Genomic DNA, 19,609 nt, shown 5'->3' on the forward strand with positions numbered 1-19,609 from the left:
GTTCGACTGCCATTTCTTGTAAACACGAAGGCGAATCGTGCATAAGCGAATTCGGTTCGTGTTATATAAAATATCGTTCCCCTATTTATAAATCATGTATGATCGAATTCGTGTAATGTAAACACGTGTTATACGAGGACCGACTGTAATACAGATAAACAAAAAGTAAAGTTGCAACTGTCTCGTCAAGGCCAAGGGCTCAACGTCAGAATTAAATAATTAATTGTGTACGCAACAATATAAAAAGTAAAAATTTTAAAAAATGTAACATGTTATTATCATTCCTTACATAATGCAGTATTAACTATATTTACATGCTGCATCATGTAAGGTTAAATTTACAATAATATACATGAATGGCACTCATATCTTCTCTGTAGAGACAAATTGATGCACGCTTGTTTAAAGATGGCATTTTCCTGCTATGGCTTGTAGAGCAGTGTTTCTCAAAGGGCGCTCTGCAAAATTTTCCAAGTGTGCCGTGAAATCTTAAAAAAAAACTAGAGTCATTTTTATTTTAACATCATTGTCCGAATATACGTACAATACCATTAATAAGAATAAAGTACACAAAGGATCTTTTTATGACGAATTGAAATTGACATATCTGAATACAGGGGCGTCTGCATTCAGGCACCAACACTATTTGAATAAAGACCAATTATCTGTCGCCCGCAGACCACGTGAATCAGACCGACGCGATACTGTATAAGTGCGCAACGTCCCTGAATTACCTCAGAAAGTCAAAATACGGGATCCCATCTCTAGTCTCTAGTTCTCTGGGAGTTGTAAGCGTAGGCATGCAGCATATTACATGTTTATATATATATATCATGTTAATATTGTCATATTAAACTGTGCTTGTGTTATAAAGTAAATAATTTAGGGTTAGGCGATTTTTTAAGGTAATTTAAATGTATATAAAAATTTAAAATTCTACAAAACCGTTTTTTGTTTATTAGAAAAAACTGAAAATGGATATATAAAAATTTTTAAATAAAAACAAAACTATTGATGTTGGCGACAGTAGTTCTGCAGCAGATACAAATATATCTATTGAAAATAGTGATAATAAGAATAATACCAGTGCCGATGAATCTCAGCCAAAAAGATCAAAAATTAGTACAAGAAAATATAATGAAGATTACTTAAATTTTGGTTTTACATCGACAGGGGGACATAAATTTCCCCTTACCTTTATGTGTTGTATGTGGACATAAAAAAGCAAACAGTGCAATGGTTCCTAGCAAGCTAAAACACCATATGGAAAAAGTTCAAAACTTGATGTCTAAAGACAAAAGGTATTTTGAACGATTAATGATAAATAGTGCCAAACAAATATAAAAATTGGAAAACACAATAAAAGTGTCTGACAAAGCACAAATTGCCTCCTATGAAGTAGCACAACTTATTGCACAAAAAGGGAAACCTCATTCAATTGGAGAAACGTTGATCGGTCCTGCTTGTTGCATAATGGTGAAATGTATGTTCAGCAAAGATGCAGAAGCTGAAATAAATAAAATTCCTCTTTCCAACGATACTATAAGTCGAAGAACAATCGATATGTTGGAAAATATAGTAGAAAATGTTCAACAAAAACTTGATGGTCAAATTTTTGCTTTGCAAATAGATGAGTCAACAGATATCAGCGGGAAAGCACAATTAATGGGATTTGTTCGATTCATTAACGGAGATTTAATTATGAACCAATTTTTATTTTGTCAAGAATTGCCAGGAAGAACGACAGGAAGGGAAATATTTAATTGTGTAGATAACTTTTTCGAAAAGACAAAGTTATCATGGAATTTTTGTACAGGCATTTGTACAGATGGTGCTGCATCAATGATCGGACCTGATAAAGGTTTTTTGGCATTTGCAAAACAAAAAAATTCAAATCTCATTTCTACACACTGCATTATTCATCAAGAAGCTTTAGTAGGCAAAACTCTCCCGACAGAATTAAGCATTGTACTAGATGACGTAATAAAAATTGTTAACTATATTAAAAGCAGACCTTTAAAATCACGAATTTTCAAAGAATTATGCGACAGCATGGAATCTAACTACAATTGTTTATTACTACATAATGATATTCGTTGGCTTTCTAGAGGAAAAGTTTTACCCCGTGTATTTGAATTGTGAGCATTTTTTAAAAATGAAATAAGTACCTCAGGAAAACAAAAGAACCGTATGAAAATACAAAAATTTTATGATTGTTTTAACAATGAATTGTGGTGTGCAAAACTGGCTTACATAGAACATATATTTGCACATCTTAATATTTTAAATACTAGTTTACAAGGGCGAAACGAAAATATCTTAACATCAACAGATAAGTTAATTGCTTTTGATAAAAAATTATGCTTATGGATGAATAAACTTGATGAAAATAATTTAGCTATGTTTCCTAAGATTTCTGAACAGATGAGAAATTTTCTTGCACCAGTGGTGAAAAACTATTTGAATTTGCTTCAAAAGGCAATGAAAACATATTTTCCATCTATTAAATCGGAAAAATATGACCGGATTCGAAATCCTTTTATTAATGATACATCAAACTGGAATCTTTGTCTTGACGAAGAGGAAGAACTGATTTCCCTTTCATCCGATCGAATGTTAAAAATCAAACATTCGGAATTTCATTTGGATACTTTTTGGATTTCAGTCAGAGATGAATATAAAAAGTTATCTAAAAGAGCAATAAATATTTTACTCCAATTTTCTAATCGTATTTATGCGAGTTAGGATTTTCAACTCTCACTAACATGAAAAATAAAAAACGATCAAGATTAGAAAATATCGAAGATGACCTGCGATTTACTCTGTCTGAAATAAGACCTGATATGGCAGAAATAACAAAACGTCGTCAATCACATATTTCACATTGGCTATAATTTTTTAAATAAAAATTCATTTGATCTCTATCAAATATTTGAATAATTTAAAGCTTTGTTGAAGGCATACATATTTTCTTTTTGTAATTATTTATTTAATTATTTTTATATTTTATTTTGGTTGTAAGAATTGTTTGCATAACACAGGTATAATATAAGTATAAATAAAAAAATTGTTAATATTATTTTTCGTTCTATTTATTTAATTTAGAAATTTCTTCTTCTACTATGTAGGTGTGCCGTGAAATTTTTCTTCTTTGGAAAATGTGCCACGAGAGTAAAAAGATTGAGAAACACTGCTTTAGAGCATTGCTAGAGACTTCTGCAGACTCCACTAACTCTTAACAAAACAAACCTCTGAGCAGAAATGACATGCCTCCTGAGAGCATGTTTCCAAGCTTTCAAGCTCTGAATGTATAAGTCATTATCTGTATAAAACATCCCCTTGTATTAAACCTGCATAAAAATACACTTTGATATGGCTTTCTCTCTAATTCCCCAATCCTTGCATTATAATCACATGAGCAAAGAATCATTCAGTTAATAATTCAGTTAATTTAGAATAGACTGTTTTGTATTCAATCATTTAATAAAGAGAATTACCCACACTTCCTGGTACAACAGTTCTGCTGTTTTTACAGATTATTTAAGGAAGGCAGGATCACTTAAGGGCATAGGGAAACAGTCTTCCCTAACAAAGTACAATAGGTAAACACAACAGAAGACAACAACAAGAGAAATGACTACTAGTTTCTTTTATGTTTAGATATTAGCATTAGTAGAGGCATATTATGCAGAAAAGCAAGCTTATTGGCAAACCTTCCCATTTCACCCATCCATTCACTCCAAAAGTTTGCCTTGTTTGCCTTGAATTTATTTAAGCTGTCAACTTCCACAACAGATGGAAGTTTGTTCCAGCAATCAACTACCCGCTGGCTAAAGACAAATTTCCACACGTCTATTCTACAACTGTCTTTCCCGAATTTGAATTTATGTCCCCTCAGATGCAGAATCTGAGTAAGAGGAAGAATCCCATCAGCACAGAGCTTGCTCAAACCATTCAAGGCCCATACACCTCAATCATATCACCTCACAGGTGCCTAGTCTCCAGACACTGCAATTTACAGAACTTAAGCCTTTCTTGGTAACAGTAACCCTTTGTTTCACTCACTAATCTTGTTGCCCTCCTCTGTGCTCATTCTAGCAGCTCTACATCTTTCCTAAAATGAGGCCTCCAGACCTGTATGCAGTACTCAAGGTATGGCCTGACCACTGCCTCATACAAGGGGATAATCACCTCCTTATTCCTGCTAGCAAAATTCCTATATATCATTGACAAAACCTCATGAGCTACTCTTGCAGCCTGTCTGCACTGCTCAGAAAACTTCATATCTGACTGCACAGTTACCCTCAGGTCTTTTTCATTCTCCACTACCCTGAGTGTTTTCATTCTCCACTACCACACGGTTGGTATGCTACTTGGGTTACTGCTACCGATATATATAACTTGTAGAAAATTCATACGGAATTCATACTTCTTGGGCAGATCATCTTAAAAGGTTCCATTAGGAACCTTTTAAGATGATCTGTCCAAGAAGTTCATTCTGTCACTCCAGGAACTAACATTTTACATGAATAACAGATTTTTACCAGTTATCAATCACTGCCATCTTGCCATGCACAGTAAGACTGGAACAGACTGAGGGATGGCTGCAATCACCTTTTTGTACTGAATGAAGATGGTAAGGGCAATCTGGCAGCACACACAAGTAACATCTGGCTATGTTATTTGTGTGTAACATAGCCAGATGTTACTCTGTGTGAAGATAATGTTTTATTGTGTGTCAGGTGCCATTCCTGGTAAGTAACAAAGCAGGTGCCAATAGATAGCACAACACAAAATAAAATAAAAGTAAATAATTTCTTGTTGCATTTCAACAGAAGGTTAAACATAAAATAAAACCAACACAAACATCACAAAGAGTAGCTAAAATAAAGCAATATAGTAGAGAAGTAGGGGGGGGAGAAATTGTATGTTTAAAGACTGTAATAGTTTGGCCATAATGTAGAGTTTCTCCCTTCTTCCACTATATTATTTTAACTACACTTCAATAGATTCAATAGATTTTATTCTGCTAATTTTATTTTGTTTGATCTTTCTTGTTTACCACCTCTGGGTTAAGGCCATGTAAACCAAGGTTTGTACTTGAAAAGAAAAAAACAAAAGTTTTATTCTGTGATGGAATCTCTCTTTCATATGGAGACTCTCCACCTGTGAGATTTTTGATTGCACTGCTTCATCTCCCAATCTCAACATGCTCTCTCACTGTACATAATCTTTTATTTCACATTTTTCCTATCTACCTTCATCATTAACATGACCACGCATTTTGGATACTTCTGAACTCCATAGATACTTGGATATTCTATAAACAGTCCTGAATGGAACTAGACTGCAACTCTTTCAATTTGAACTGAGCCTATTTGAATTTGTAACTAAGCCAGCATAAGTACACTGCATCTATGAGTATGTTATGGCTGGTTTGCCTGTTTGCTAGATGAAAAACTGTAGGTCTATAGGAGGAGGAAAAACCATGTAATCCTTTCCCAGGACTAACTAACATAACCTAACCCAGCCATGGTGGGAATAAAGTCCATAAAAGTTCTTCCTGTCTAGATGGGACCCAAACCCTGGCTTTTTCCACATAATGTGGAAGGATGGTGATCATAATTGTTGTGCATACCCATAAGGCACTGAGGGACAAGGTGGCAGGTCAGCTGTCCTGGGCCCAGACATTGTAGGAGGGCCCATAACTGGAGTCCTCTCCCTGCCACTCTCCAAGAAAAAAAGTAGGCCAGCCCAATAAGGCAATTTTTCTCAGGGTCTATGCTGGCTCTTGATGCCCCTAGCCATAAGGGTTCCTTCTGTTTATATAATGCTGTGTTGATTGTATGGTTCAACATCAAAGCACATAATAAAACAGAAAAAAATTAATTACCTGAATGAAAATTTTTTTTGAGATTCAAAATTAATTTGGGGAAGGTGAAATTAGTTTATCACACTGTTAAAGTGATTTCCCAGTGGACGCTTTTGAGTTGTTTGTCCTCTTTAACAACTCCTTGGGGGCACTATAATTTTTAAAAGACTAGAAAAAGTTTCACAGCTTTGTAATGTAATAAAATCATTTCTTTCCTAAATATAAAAATTAAATATTTATACCTCTTGGATCAAATTTTCGTGCAATGTTGAGGGCATCTGATGTTGCTAAATCTTGATTGGCTGGTGATACAGCTAATATTAGAGAATTCTTATTTGCGATATAACTTTCCACCATATCTTGGACAAGAGGAACAATTTCTTCAGGTTGATCACCAGTAGGATTTTTTATAAGGCCTGGAAGATCGACAAGTGTTAACTCCAGAACTGCAAAAAAAAAAAAAAAAAAAAAAAACATACAAAAGTGTAAAAAATTGTGTGTGTATACAGTTGGACCTGTATATAATGAAATCAATCACTCCCTTGAAAAAATTCATTAAACAGAAATTTCGCTATAAAGAAATATGACTTTTTCAATAGTTAAAAATATTGTAAATTCAGAAATATAGTAAAAGATGAAAAATAAATCGGAATGAATAAATTTTTTAACATTTTAAAACAATTAATTTATTAATACATACATATTAAGAAATAACTACTTATATGGCCCGCACAATATATGTTTAAGAATGTTTATTTAAAAATATGTGTTTTAAAAATATATATGTTTAAAAATATTTGGTTATTTTTTGGTTATATATTGTACACTGAACTCTGCTGTATACAGTTCAAAAAAATGTTTGCAATTGTTTAAACACTCAAATATATTTTTTCTGTTACATTTTCTTTCCACTTGATGCAAAGTTTCAAATACTGCCAATATTTTTTGTTTGCCCTCATTTTCATCCAACTTATTGTTGATATTGTCACTAGTTCTTTAAATACACTTCAAAATGTTGGAGTCACTTGGATATTCAGCTACTGTGACATCATTATCAACTCCTAAAAATTCATCAAGAATAATTTATCCACTGATCAAACCTCACACTTGGAGTTTTCCCCAAGATTGCTCTATGTCTTGTATTAGATGATCGCTGTTAATTGGCATTTTAGCAAAAGTTGCTTTTATGAAACAATTCTTATTCGTTGTTTCCGTCACATCTTGACTCCACACTTTCGCCAACTCTGATATGCACAACTGCAAATCTATAACAGAATCTATAGGTTGGTTGGTTTCTATTCTCAGTATAATTTTTTTCAGATGCGCCTTTGGTAGTGCACTTTCAAATCCTTGGCCTACTGGCAGCAGTTTAGACCAAGTATTCGGAGGGAAGAAAACAAGCTTCACACCTGTAAGTTTCAAAATTACCGAGTGAAGGTGGGCAGGGCAGTTGTCAACAATAAACATGATTTTTCTGTTTACTTTCGTCACCTTTCTATCGAAATTTAAAATCCATTGTTCAAAATTTTTTTAAAAACTGTTTCTTTCCAATGGGTATAGTCTTCTTCGATTGCAACTCCACTTTCATCAGAAATAATTTTTTCGAGTAAGCCATGCCATTCTTTAAATTTGTCCAGCCAACAGAACTGGCTTGAAATATTTAATTCCCCAGAAAAAGATGTGTACTCCATAGCATTTTCTTTTGTTAATGGCCCTGATATTGGCATATTTGGTCTTGAATCAACTTCACCCATTTAAAAATGGCTTCATCTACATCTTCATACAGGCATAATTTTGCACACTTCCGATCGGGTCCCGTTTCCTCAAACAGTTGGAAATTGAAACAGTTTTTCAGAATGGTTAACATACCACTAGCAGGAATACCAAATTTTAGAGCAATTTCTTTTCTCTTTTTTTAATGCTCTGATCTATAAAGCACTTCCACTTTTTCACACTACACTCAAGGATTTCCTCTTAAAACTGTAAAGTTACTTGCAGAGCAGTTAAACAAAACTGAAATTAGGGACCACTCGTACCTACCATGTAAACAGAGACAGGTGAAATTTAGTAAGTGTGGAAGACTCATTTCTTCGAAAAAACAGATGAATTTCCGGGATAAAGGAAAATTACTCTCTCCTAATTCTCTAATAGGGGTGCTTACAGTAGAAAACAAGTTGATCAGACCCAATGTGCATGTCAGAAATATGCCTTAATCTTTACCAATGGCTGTGGACATAGATAGCAGTTGAGCAGTGCAACTTTTCTATACAGTAGGGCAGTAGTTTTCAAACAGGGTGCCGCAATAGCATTCCAGGGATGCCACGTAATTTGGATTTAAGTTACTTAAACTTTTTTTATTTTTTATTTATATGTTTATTTCATTATAAAAAGGTGTGCGGTATATTTTTAATTTTGTGCTGATCTATAATTGATGTTTACTAAGTACCTCTATATAAAGAATAAAATTATTATATACACAGGGCGTCTCAAAAATACATGGCATAACTTCAGGAATGAGTTCCTCATATGTAGACAATAAAAATATTTTATATCAACATAGTTCCGAAAATGCTTGGTTCCCGAGTTATTAACCGGAATGTCTTATCTCCCGCAGGTGAGTTCCTTCATCACAAGGTACTGCAAGGTGTTTTTGTAAGTTATTGGCGGTATCCAGGGCTTCCCCTATGTCCACCATAAGTTAGGCATGGTGCCAATTGCCGGCTGAGAGCGGGGCCAAATAGGCTAGTTTTTTAAAAAGAAAAAAAAAAATTTTGATTCTTTTATTTTCCAATAGGTATTACAGTACAGTAGAAATCGTTATATGAGCTAGGTGTGAGTTGTGTGTTGTTTGTGTTGTGTGTGAGCCGGCGCCTGGCATTTAGCAGCAGGAGGTCATGGGCAAGGGGTGCCTCAACCTCCCACTCCCATCCCTAGCCACATGGAGGGGTTAGGAGTTATTTTGGTTTTTAGGAGCATTAGCAACTAAGGCCATATTGCTCCGGAAATATGTGGTGGTTATTCCCTTGACCTTTCCACATCCTCCGTATTTGGTATTATTGTTATTTGGTTTTTTAGGAGCATTAGCAACTAAGGCCATATTGCTCCGGTATGAAAGTGTCTGCAATTCTGCCCAGACACGATAGGAGGGAGTATATGATGAGAGCCTTGTCGATCAATTCGGCCCTGGAAAGATTGTGCAAGGCTCAAGGGGTAGAATTTTTTTCAACCTGGACTGTACTTGTTAACAGGAGAGACTGCTTCTACAGGGATGGGATACACTTAAATAGAAAGGGTGCAAGAATATTTGCTGATGCTATCGAGGCAGTGTTAGGTGGGTCGGAAAACTGCTAGCTTGGGGGGATACAAAGACGAATAGATTAACAGTAGCCACTGGCAGAGGTGAAAGAGATTCTTGCACTGCTTCTATTGGAATGAGCAGAAGCCTGAAAAACAAGATTCAGGATATTTCAGAGACTGCTGGGAGTCATTGCGGTACAAGTAAACACATGGGTTGTGTTAGGGTAGCTAAGAATAGAAATAGGTGCATGTATACTTGCGTGTACACCAATGCTAGGAGTTTAGTAAATAAATTTGATGAATTTGAGGTATTGCTCAAAACATCAAAGGCAGATATTGTTGGAATATCAGAGACTTGGTTTCACACAGATATAAGGAATGCAGAACTGGAGAACGTCTACAGAAAGGATAGACTGGATAGGAAGGGAGGAGGGGTTATGCTATTAGTTAAGAAATACATAAAATCCAAGGAAGTGAAGCCAGTGGACATCGCTGGACAGTGCATGGTCGAGTCAGTTTGGTGTGACATAAGCATTGGGAGATAAAAATTGAGAGTAGGAGTGTGCTATAGGCCTAATGACTCTGATGAGTATAATAAGAAACTGTACAGGGAAATATAGTGGGCCAGTAAATCAGAGAGTCTTATAATGGGAGATTTTAATTTCCCAGATACTAACTGGAGTTTGGGGGCTGGTCACTCACACACTAGCAAGGCTTTTGTGGATTTATTGGATGATTGTTTTCTACATCAGCATGTTCGGGAGGCAACTAGAGAGAGGAATACTCTTGATTTGATTATCAGCAGTGATTCTTCATGCATTAAGAATCTGCAGATAAATGAACCACTAGGTGGCAGTGATCACAGTGTGCTGAAGTGGGATTTACTCAAAGAGGTAACTACCATTAGGGGTAAAGGGAAGGGTTATTGCTTTCGTAAAGGCGACTACGATGGACTGAGACAGTATTTAAATTCTATACAGTGGGACCAACTGATGATGTTAGCATTAGCATTAGTAGAGGCATTTGATGCAAGAAAGCAAGCTTATGCAGCATCTGCCAAAAAAAAATAAAGTAAAAAAAATAAATAAAAAATAACCACTTCCACTTCACCCCTCTGTTCGTTCGAAATACCTGTCCAGCTGAGCCTTAAACTTATTTAGGCTATCAACTTCCACGACAAGAGATGGAAGTCTGTTCCACCTACCAACCACCCGCTGGCTAAAGGCAAATTTCCGCACATCCATCCTACATCTGTCTTTCCTCAATTTGAACTTATGCCCTCTCAGGTGATTATTCTGAGCAAGAGGAAGAATCCCATCAGCATTGAGCATGCTCAAACCATTCAAGGCTTTGTACACCTCTATCAGATCACCTCGCTGGTGCCTAGTCTCCAGACACTGTAATTTGCAAAACTTAAGCCTTTCTTCGTAAGAGCACCACTTTGTTCCATTCACTAATCTTGTTGCTCTTCTCTGTACTCGTTCCAGCAGCTCTACATGATTCTTGAAATGAGGCCTCCAGGCATGTATACAGTACTCTAGGTGTGGCCTGACCATTGCCTTATACAAGGGAATAATCACCTCCTTATCCCTGCTAGAAAAATTCCTATATATCATTGATAATACACCATGAGCTACTCTTGCAGCCCGTCTGCACTGCTCAGAGAACTTCATATCTGCCTGCACAACCACCCCCAGGTCCCTTTCATTCTCTACCACTGTCAGTGTAGTACCACAGAGTTGATACGTTGCTCTGGGGTGGCTGTTCCCCATATGTAGTATTTTACATTTGTCAATGTTAAACTTCATTTGCCACCTCTCAGCCCATCTGCTCAACCTTTCCAGATCCTGTTGCAGCAGCAGCAGCAGCATAGTGTCAGTAGTGTCCTTGACAACCCTGCCAACCTTCGTATCGTCTGCAAACTTGGACATTAAGCTTGATATACCATCTTCAATATCATTTATAAATACAGAGAACAATAAAGGACCCAATACTGAACCGTGAGGGACTCCACTAATAACATTAGTCCACGATGAGCAGTGTCCATTGATTACCACTCTCTGTCTTCTCCCCCTCAACCACCCCTTTATCCATAGCAGCAATTTGCCTCCAATGCCACACTGCTCCAATTTGTGCAGCAGTCTTCCATGTGCAACAGTATCAAAAGCCTTTCTAAGATCCAAGTATATAATATCAAAGTTATTCCCTGCATCCAGTTCTTTTGTGACTGCATCATAGTATCCAATCAAATTGGTCAGGCAAGACTTCCCCTTAACAAAAACATGCTGTGTCAGAGCTATAACTGAAGTCTTGTCTAGATGATCCTGCAGTGCTTCTTTAACCAGTGCCTCCATTAATTTTCCGGGAACAGAAGTTAAACTCACAGGTCTATAATTACTTATACACCTGTGTCAGCCTTTGATCCTCCCTTGTGAATTGGGGTCACATTTGCACATCTCCAGTCCATGAGTACCTCCCCTGAGTCCAAGGAAGCACTCATAATTATGGCTATGGGTTTGCTTACTTCCTTTGCTGCCTCCTTTAATATAACTGGATAGATCCCATTCACCCCAGGTGCCTTTCTTGTGTTTATCTTCAACAATTTCTCCTCCACTTTACTCTCAGTTATTACAAGATTCTCTAGCTTACTGCTAGAGTTGAATACACCTCTGGCATTCCCCTCGCTGAATAACTCCTCATGTGTGAATGTCGATGCAAAATATTCATTTAGTTTGTTAGCTACCTGAGCAGGGTCATCAACAGTTGACCCATCGATATCAAGCGGACCAATCTGATTCATCCCCTTCCTTCTAGAGTTTACATAAGTAAAGAACTCTTTGCTGTTTTTCTTTGCATCCCTTGCCAAGGATCTCTTGTAATCTGCCTCCACCTGCCTAACCTCCTTTGTAACTTGGTTACAGATCAACTTGTATCTATCATAGGCTTCTGTGTCACGTGTTAATTTGTATGTATCCCATGCAGTTTTCTTCTCTGCCATATGCCTCATTAGTTCATCTGACATCCATTTAGGCCTAAACCTTGAACAATATTTCTTAGTTGGCATGTAAAGCCTAGTAGTTTCCAAGATAAGTTCTTTGAATGTTTCCCATTTTGAATTTGCTGTTGGTAACATCATCAGTTGATCCCACTGTATTGAATTTAAATACTGTCTCAGTCCATCATAGTCGCCTTTACGAAAGCAATACCCCTTCCCTTTACCCCTAATGGTAGTTACCTCTTTGAGTAACTTCCACTTCAGAACACTGTGATCACTGCCACCTAGTGGTTCATTTATCTGCAGATTCTTAATGCATGAAGAATCACTACTGATAATCAAATCAAGAGTATTACTCCCTCTAGTTGCCTCCCGAACATGCTGATGTAGAAAACAATCATCCAATAAATCCACAAAATCCTTGCTAGTGTGTGAGTGACCAGCCCCCAAATTCCAGTTAATATCTGGGAAATTAAAATCCCCCATTATAAGACTCTCTGATTTACTGGCCCACTCTATTTCTCTGTACAGTTTCTTATTATACTCATCAGAGTCATTAGGCCTATAGCACACTCCTACTCTCAATTTTGATCTCCCAATGCTTACGTCACACCAAACTGACTCGACACTGCACTGTCCAGCAATGTCGACTGGCTTCACTTCCTTGGATTTTATGTATTTCTTAACTAATAGCATAACCCTCCTCCCTTCCTATCCTGTCTATCGTTTCTGTACACATTGTACTCCCCAAATTCCAGTTCTGCATTCCTTATATCTGTGTGACACCATGTCTCTGAAATCCCAACAATATCTGCCTTTAATGTTTTGAGCAATAACTCAAATTCATCAAATTTATTTACTAAACTCCTAGCATTGGTGTACACGCAAGTATACATGCACCTGCTCTTCCTCTTAGCCACCCTAACACAACCCATGTGTTTACTTGTACCCCCATGATTCCCAGCAGTGTCTGTAATATCCTGCATCTTATTTTCCAGGCTGCTGCTCATTCCAATAGAAGCAGTGCAAGAATCACTTTCTGCCTGTGGCTACTGTTAATCTATTAGTCCTTGTATCCCCCCCCCGATCTAGCAGTTTTCCCACCCACCTAACACTGCCTCGATAGCATCAGCAAACATTCTTGCACCCTTTCTATTTAAGTGTATCCCATCCCTGTAGAAGCAGTCTCTCCTGTTAACAAGTATAGACCAGGCTGAAAAAAATTCTACCCCTTGAGCCCTGCACAATCTTTCCAGGGCCGAATTGATCGACAGGGCTCTCATCATATACTCCCTCCTATCGTCTCTGGGCAGAATTGCAGACACTTTCAAATTCAACCCTAATTCACAGCTTTTTTTCATCAGTGACCTGTACTTGTTAAGTAATTCTGCCGGTCTCCTACTCTTAATATCATTAGTGCCAACATGTACAACTATATCACCTTTTGTACCCTTAAAAGATGATATCCGCTCTACAACGTCATCAATCTTTCGCCCTGGCAGACATACCCTGGTCCTGTTCCACCTATCCTTTTTACAAAGCATGTTTCCCGTTTCCCTGACAACAGAGTCACCAACAACTACTAGTTCCTTTGGGACCGGCGCATTCTGCCTTGGGGGTTGCCGCTGTGTTGCGCGATGACTAAGTGCAAGCTCTGGCATTGGTGTGGGCAGCTGAGAGCTTGATGGGCCCCTCACTTGTAATCCTTCTAGGGCATCCACCCTGTCCTTCAAGCTCTCATATAGGCCCATAACAACGCTGAGTTGTCGCCTGATTTCCTTACACTCCTTGCATCGCGCACATACAAAGACATCCCCCATGGCAGTATCATGTCCCATACCTGACTGCTCCGCAAACATCAAGCAAATAGTGCATCTTAAAAGGCTGTGATTCAGAGGGCAACTGCCCCCCTCAGTTCTCCCCTGAGCCACAGCATTCCCATTAGCTTGAGCCTTTTGCTTTGCCGCTCTGGTTTGAGTCATGATTTCGATTTACTTTCAATAAAATTTCAATTTCAGTATAAAATTAAATCCTAAACTTGTATCTCAACACAGTTATAACGCTATATTTATGTTTCAGTAACGAGTGTTATCTACGAAATCTACGAGTGTTATCTACGAAATAATTATGTTTCAGTAACGAGTGTTATCTACGAAATATTTATGTTTCAGTAACGAGTGTTATCTACGAAATCTACGAATATTTATGTTTCAGTAACGAGTGTTATCTACGAAATATTTATGTTTCAGTACCGAGTGTTATCTACGAAATATTTACGTTTCAGTAACGAGTGTTATCTACGAAATATTTGTTTCAGTAACGAGTGTTATCTACGAAATCCCTTTATATAACTTCCGTATCAAGTTATGTATTAATTATTTATTTTTACTAATTATTTATGTTACGTAACCTAAGTGGTTATATGTATAGTTAAAAGTACAATTTAATTGCCAATGAAGTTCGACAAGATTAATAGATTTTACTGATTAATTTTCCCGTAACAATGGCGGCTATTTACGAACGGTAAACATGTGGATTTGATACCCTTTCCGATACTAAGTAATACCTACAAAATCTCTATCTAAGTTACTTTAAACTTAAGTACCGTAACTAGGAATATAAAGCTACTCTAGAAAATAAGTTAATATGTCAATTTAAACTAATAAAGCAGAAAATAAATCAGAAAACACTTCTCAGTTCCAAGAGCAGCAGAAAGGCACGTCCGCACCGGCAACTCTCGTCCTCAACGATGAAGCTCTGCAACCAACAGCAAAATGCAAAATGGGAAGCATTCAAAGAACTTATCTTGGAAACTACTAGGCTTTACATACCAACTAAGAAATATTGTTCAAGGTTTAGGCCTAAATGGATGTCAGATAAACTGATGAGGCATATGGCAGAGAAGAAACATGCATGGGATACATACAAATTAACACACGACACAGAAGCCTATGATAGATACAAGTTGATCTGTAACCAAGTTACAAAGGAGGTTAGGCAGGCGAAGGCAGAGTACGAGAAATCTTTGGCAAGGGATGCAAAGAAAAACAGCAAAGAGTTCTTTACTTATGTAAACTCTAGAAGGAAGGGGATGAATCAGATTGGTCCACTTGATATCGATGGGTCAACTGTTGATGATCCTGATCAGGTAGCTAACAAACTAAATGAATATTTTGCATCGACATTTACACATGAGGAGTTATTTAGCGAGGGAAAAGCCAGGGGTGTATTCAACTCTAGCAGTAAGATAGAGAATCTTGTAATAACTGAGAGTAAAGTGGAGGAGAAACTGTTGAAGATAAACACAAGAAAGGCACCTCGGGTGGATGGGATCTATCCAGTTATATTAAAGGAGGCAGCAGAGGAAGTAAGCAAACCCTTAGCCATAATTATGAGAGCTTCCTTGGACTCAGGGGAAGTACCCATGGACTGGAGATGTGCAAATGTGACCCCAATTCACAAAGGAGGATCAAAGGCTGACACAAGCAATTATAGACCTGTTAGTTTAACTTCTGTTCCAGGAAAATTAATGGAGGCACTGGTTAAAGAAGCACTGCAGGATCATCTAGACAAGACTTCAGTTATAGCTCGGACACAGCATGGTTTTGTTAAGGGGAAGTCTTGCCTGACCAATTTGATTGGATACTATGATGCAGTCACAAAGGAACTGGATGCAGGGAATAACTTTGATATTATATACTTGGATCTTAGAAAGGCTTTTGATACTGTTGCACATGGAAGTCTGCTGCACAAATTGGAGCAGTGTGACATTGGAGGCAAATTGCTGCTGTGGATAAAGGGGTGGCTGAGGGGGAGAAGACAGAGAGTGGTAATCAATGGACACTGCTCATCGGGGATTAATGTTATTAGTGGAGTCCCTCAGGGCTCAGTGTTGGGTCCATTATTATTTTCTGTATTCATAAATGATATTGATGATGGTATATGAAGTTTAATGTTGAAGTTTGCAGACGATACAAAGGTAGGCAGGGTTGTCAAGGACACTACTGACACTATGCTGCTGCAACAGGATCTGGAAAGGTTGAGCAGATGGGCTGAGAGGTGGCAAATGAAGTTTAACATTGACAAATGTAAAGTACTACACATGGGAAACAGCACCCCAGAGCAACGTATCAACTCTGTGGTACTACACTGACAGTGGTAGAGAATGAAAGGGACCTGGGGGTGGTTGTGCAGGCAGATATGAAGTTCTCTGAGAAGTGCAGACGAGCTGCAAGAGTAGCTCATGGTGTATTGTCAATGATATATAGGAATTTTTCTAGCAGGGATAAGGAGGTGATTATTCCCTTGTATAAGGCAATGGTCAGACCACACCTAGAGTACTGTATACAGGTCTGGAGGCCTCATTTCAAGAAGGATGTTGAGCTGCTGGAACGAGTACAGAGAAGAGCAACAAGATTAGTGAATAGAACAAAGGGGTGCTCTTACGAAGAAAGGCTTAAGTTTTGCAAATTACAGTGTCTGGAGACTAGGCACCAGCGAGGTGATCTGATAGAGGTGTATAAAGTATTGAATGGTTTGAGCATGCTCAATGCTGATGGGATTCTTCCTCTAGCTCAGAATAATCACCTGAGAGGGCATAAATTCAAATTGAGGAAAGACAGATGTAGGATAGACGTGCGGAAATTTGCCTTTAGCCAGCGAGTGGTTGGTTGGTGGAACAGACTTCCATCCCTTGTCGTGGAAGTTGATAGCCTAAATAAGTTTAAGGCTCAGCTGGACAGGTATTTTGAACGAACAGAGGGGTGACAGAGAAGAGCAACAAGATTAGTGAATAGAACAAAGGGGTGCTCTTACGAAGAAAGGCTTAAGTTTTGCAAATTACAGTGTCTGGAGACTAGGCACCAGCGAGGTGATCTGATAGAGGTGTATAAAGTATTGAATGGTTTGAGCATGCTCAATGCTGATGGGATTCTTCCTCTAGCTCAGAATAATCACCTGAGAGGGCATAAATTCAAATTGAGGAAAGACAGATGTAGGATAGACGTGCGGAAATTTGCCTTTAGCCAGCGAGTGGTTGGTTGGTGGAACAGACTTCCATCCCTTGTCGTGGAAGTTGATAGCCTAAATAAGTTTAAGGCTCAGCTGGACAGGTATTTTGAACGAACAGAGGGGTGAAGTGGAAGTGGGTTTTTTTTTTTTTTTTTTTTTTGGCTGATGCTGCATAAGCTTGCTTTCTTGCATCAAATGCCTCTACTAATGCTAATGCTTAAATAAATATACACTTAAATATACACTTAAATAGAAAGGGTGCAAGAATATTTGCTGATGCTATCGAGGCAGTGTTAGGTGGGTCGGAAAACTGCTAGCTTGGGGGGAGACAAAGACTAATGGATTAACAGTAGCCACGGGCAGAGGTAAAAGAGATTCTTGCACTGCTTCTATTGGAATGAGCAGAAGCCTGAAAAACAAGATGCAGGATATTTCAGAGACTGCTGGAAGTCATTGCGGTACAAGTAAACACATGGGTTGTGTTAGGGTAGCTAAGAATAGAAACAGGTGCATGTATACTTGCGTGTACACTAATGCTAGGAGTTTAGTAAATAAATTTGATGAATTTGAGGTATTACTCAAAACATCAAAGGCAGATATTGTTGGGATATCAGAGACATGGTGTCACACAGATATAAGGAATGCAGAACTGGAATTTGGGGAGTACAACGTCTACAGAAAGGATAGACAGGATAGGAAGGGAGGAGGGGTTATGCTATTAGTTAAAAAACACATAAAATCCAAGGAAGTGAAGCCAGTTGACATCACTGGACAGTGCAGTGTTGAGTCAGTTTGGTGTGACATAAGCATAGGTAAATCAAAATTGAGAGTAGGAGTGTGCTATAGGCCTAATGACTCTGATGAGTATAATAAGATACTGTACAGGGAAATAGAGTGGGCCAGTAAATCAGAGAGTCTTATAATGGGGGATTTTAATTTCCCAGATATTGACTGGAATTTGTGGGTTGGTCACTCTCACACTAGCAAGGCTTTTGTGGATTTATTGGATGATTGTTTTCTACACCAGCATGTTCGGGAGGCAACTAGAGGGAGTAATACTCTTGATCTGATTATCAGTAGTGATTCTTCATGCATTAGGAATCTGCAGATAAATGAACCACTGGGTGGCAGTGATCACAGTGTGCTGAAGTGGGATTTACTCAAGGAGGTAACTACCATCAGAGGTAAAGGGAAGGGTTTTTGCTTTCGTAAAGGAGACTATGCTGGTCTGAGACAGTATTTAAATTCTATACAGTGGGACCAACTGATGATGTTACCAACAGCAAATTCAAAATGGGAAGCATTTAAGGAACTAATCTTGGAAGCTACCAGGCTTTACATACCAACCAAGAAATATTGTTCAAGGTTCAGGCCTAAATGGTTGTCAGATGAACTAATGAGACATATGGCAGAGAAGAAAAATGCATGGGATACATACAAATTAATGGGTGACGTGGAAGCCTATGATAGATATAAGTTGGTCTGTAACCAAGTCACAAAGGAGATTAGGCAGGCAAAGGCAGATTATGAGAAATCCTTGGCAAAGGATGCAAAGAAAAACAGAAAAGAGTTCTTTACCTATTTAAACTCAAGAAGGAAAGGGATGAATCAGATTGGTCCACTGGATGTTGATGGTTCAACAGTTGAGGATCCAGCTCAGGTGGCTAACAATCTAAACGAGTATTTTGTATCTACATTCACACATGAGGAGTTATTCAGGAAGGGGAATGTCGTAGGTGAAGTAAACATTGGCAGTGAGCTAGATGATTTTCTAATAACTGAGAGGAAAGTGGAGGAGAAATTGTTGAGGATAAACATAAAAAAGGCACCCGGGGTGGATGGGATCTATCCAGTTATATTAAAGGAGGCAGCAAAGGAAGTAAGCAAACCCCTAGCCATAATTATGAGAGCTTCTTTGGACTCAGGGGAGGTACCCATGGACTGGAGATGTGCAAATGTAACCCAATTCACAAAGGAGGATCAAAGGCTGACACAAGTAATTATAGACCTGTTAGTTTAACTTCGGTTCCAGGAAAATTAATGGAGGCACTGGTTAAAGAAGCACTGCAGGATCATCTGGACAAGAATTCAGTTATAGCTCAGACACAGCATGGGTTTGTTAAGGGCAGGTCTTGTCTGACCAATTTGATTGGATACTATGATGTAGTCACAAAAGAACTGGATGCAGGGAATAACTTTGATATTATATATTTGGATCTTAGAAAGGCTTTTGATACTGTTGCGCATGGAAGACTGCTGCACAAATTGGAGAAGTGTGGCATTCGAGGCAAATTGCTGCTATGGATAAAGGGATGGTTGAGTGGCAGAAGACAGAGAGTGGTAATCAATGGACACTGCTCAACGTGGACTAATGTTATTAGTGGAGTTCCTCAGGGTTCAGTGTTGGGTCCATTGTTGTTTTCTGTATTTATAAA

General features: G+C 38.1%; 1 protein-coding gene across 1 annotated transcript in view; it reads right to left on the minus strand.

Moving 5' to 3' along the window:
- LOC150080329 (dynamin-1-like) overlaps positions 1-19,609 on the minus strand; it is a 265,277-nt gene that overhangs the window by 195,346 nt on the left and 50,322 nt on the right. The window contains exon 5 of the mRNA XM_090380686.1: positions 6,115-6,318. Within this exon, the coding sequence (XP_090236812.1) occupies positions 6,115-6,318 (204 nt within the window). The remainder of the gene's footprint in view (positions 1-6,114; positions 6,319-19,609) is intronic.

The sequence above is a fragment of the Mastigoproctus giganteus genome, chromosome 9 (assembly GCF_048544385.1).
Source record: "Mastigoproctus giganteus isolate SK-2022 chromosome 9, ASM4854438v1, whole genome shotgun sequence".
Classification (NCBI taxonomy): Eukaryota; Metazoa; Arthropoda; class Arachnida; order Uropygi; family Thelyphonidae; genus Mastigoproctus; species Mastigoproctus giganteus.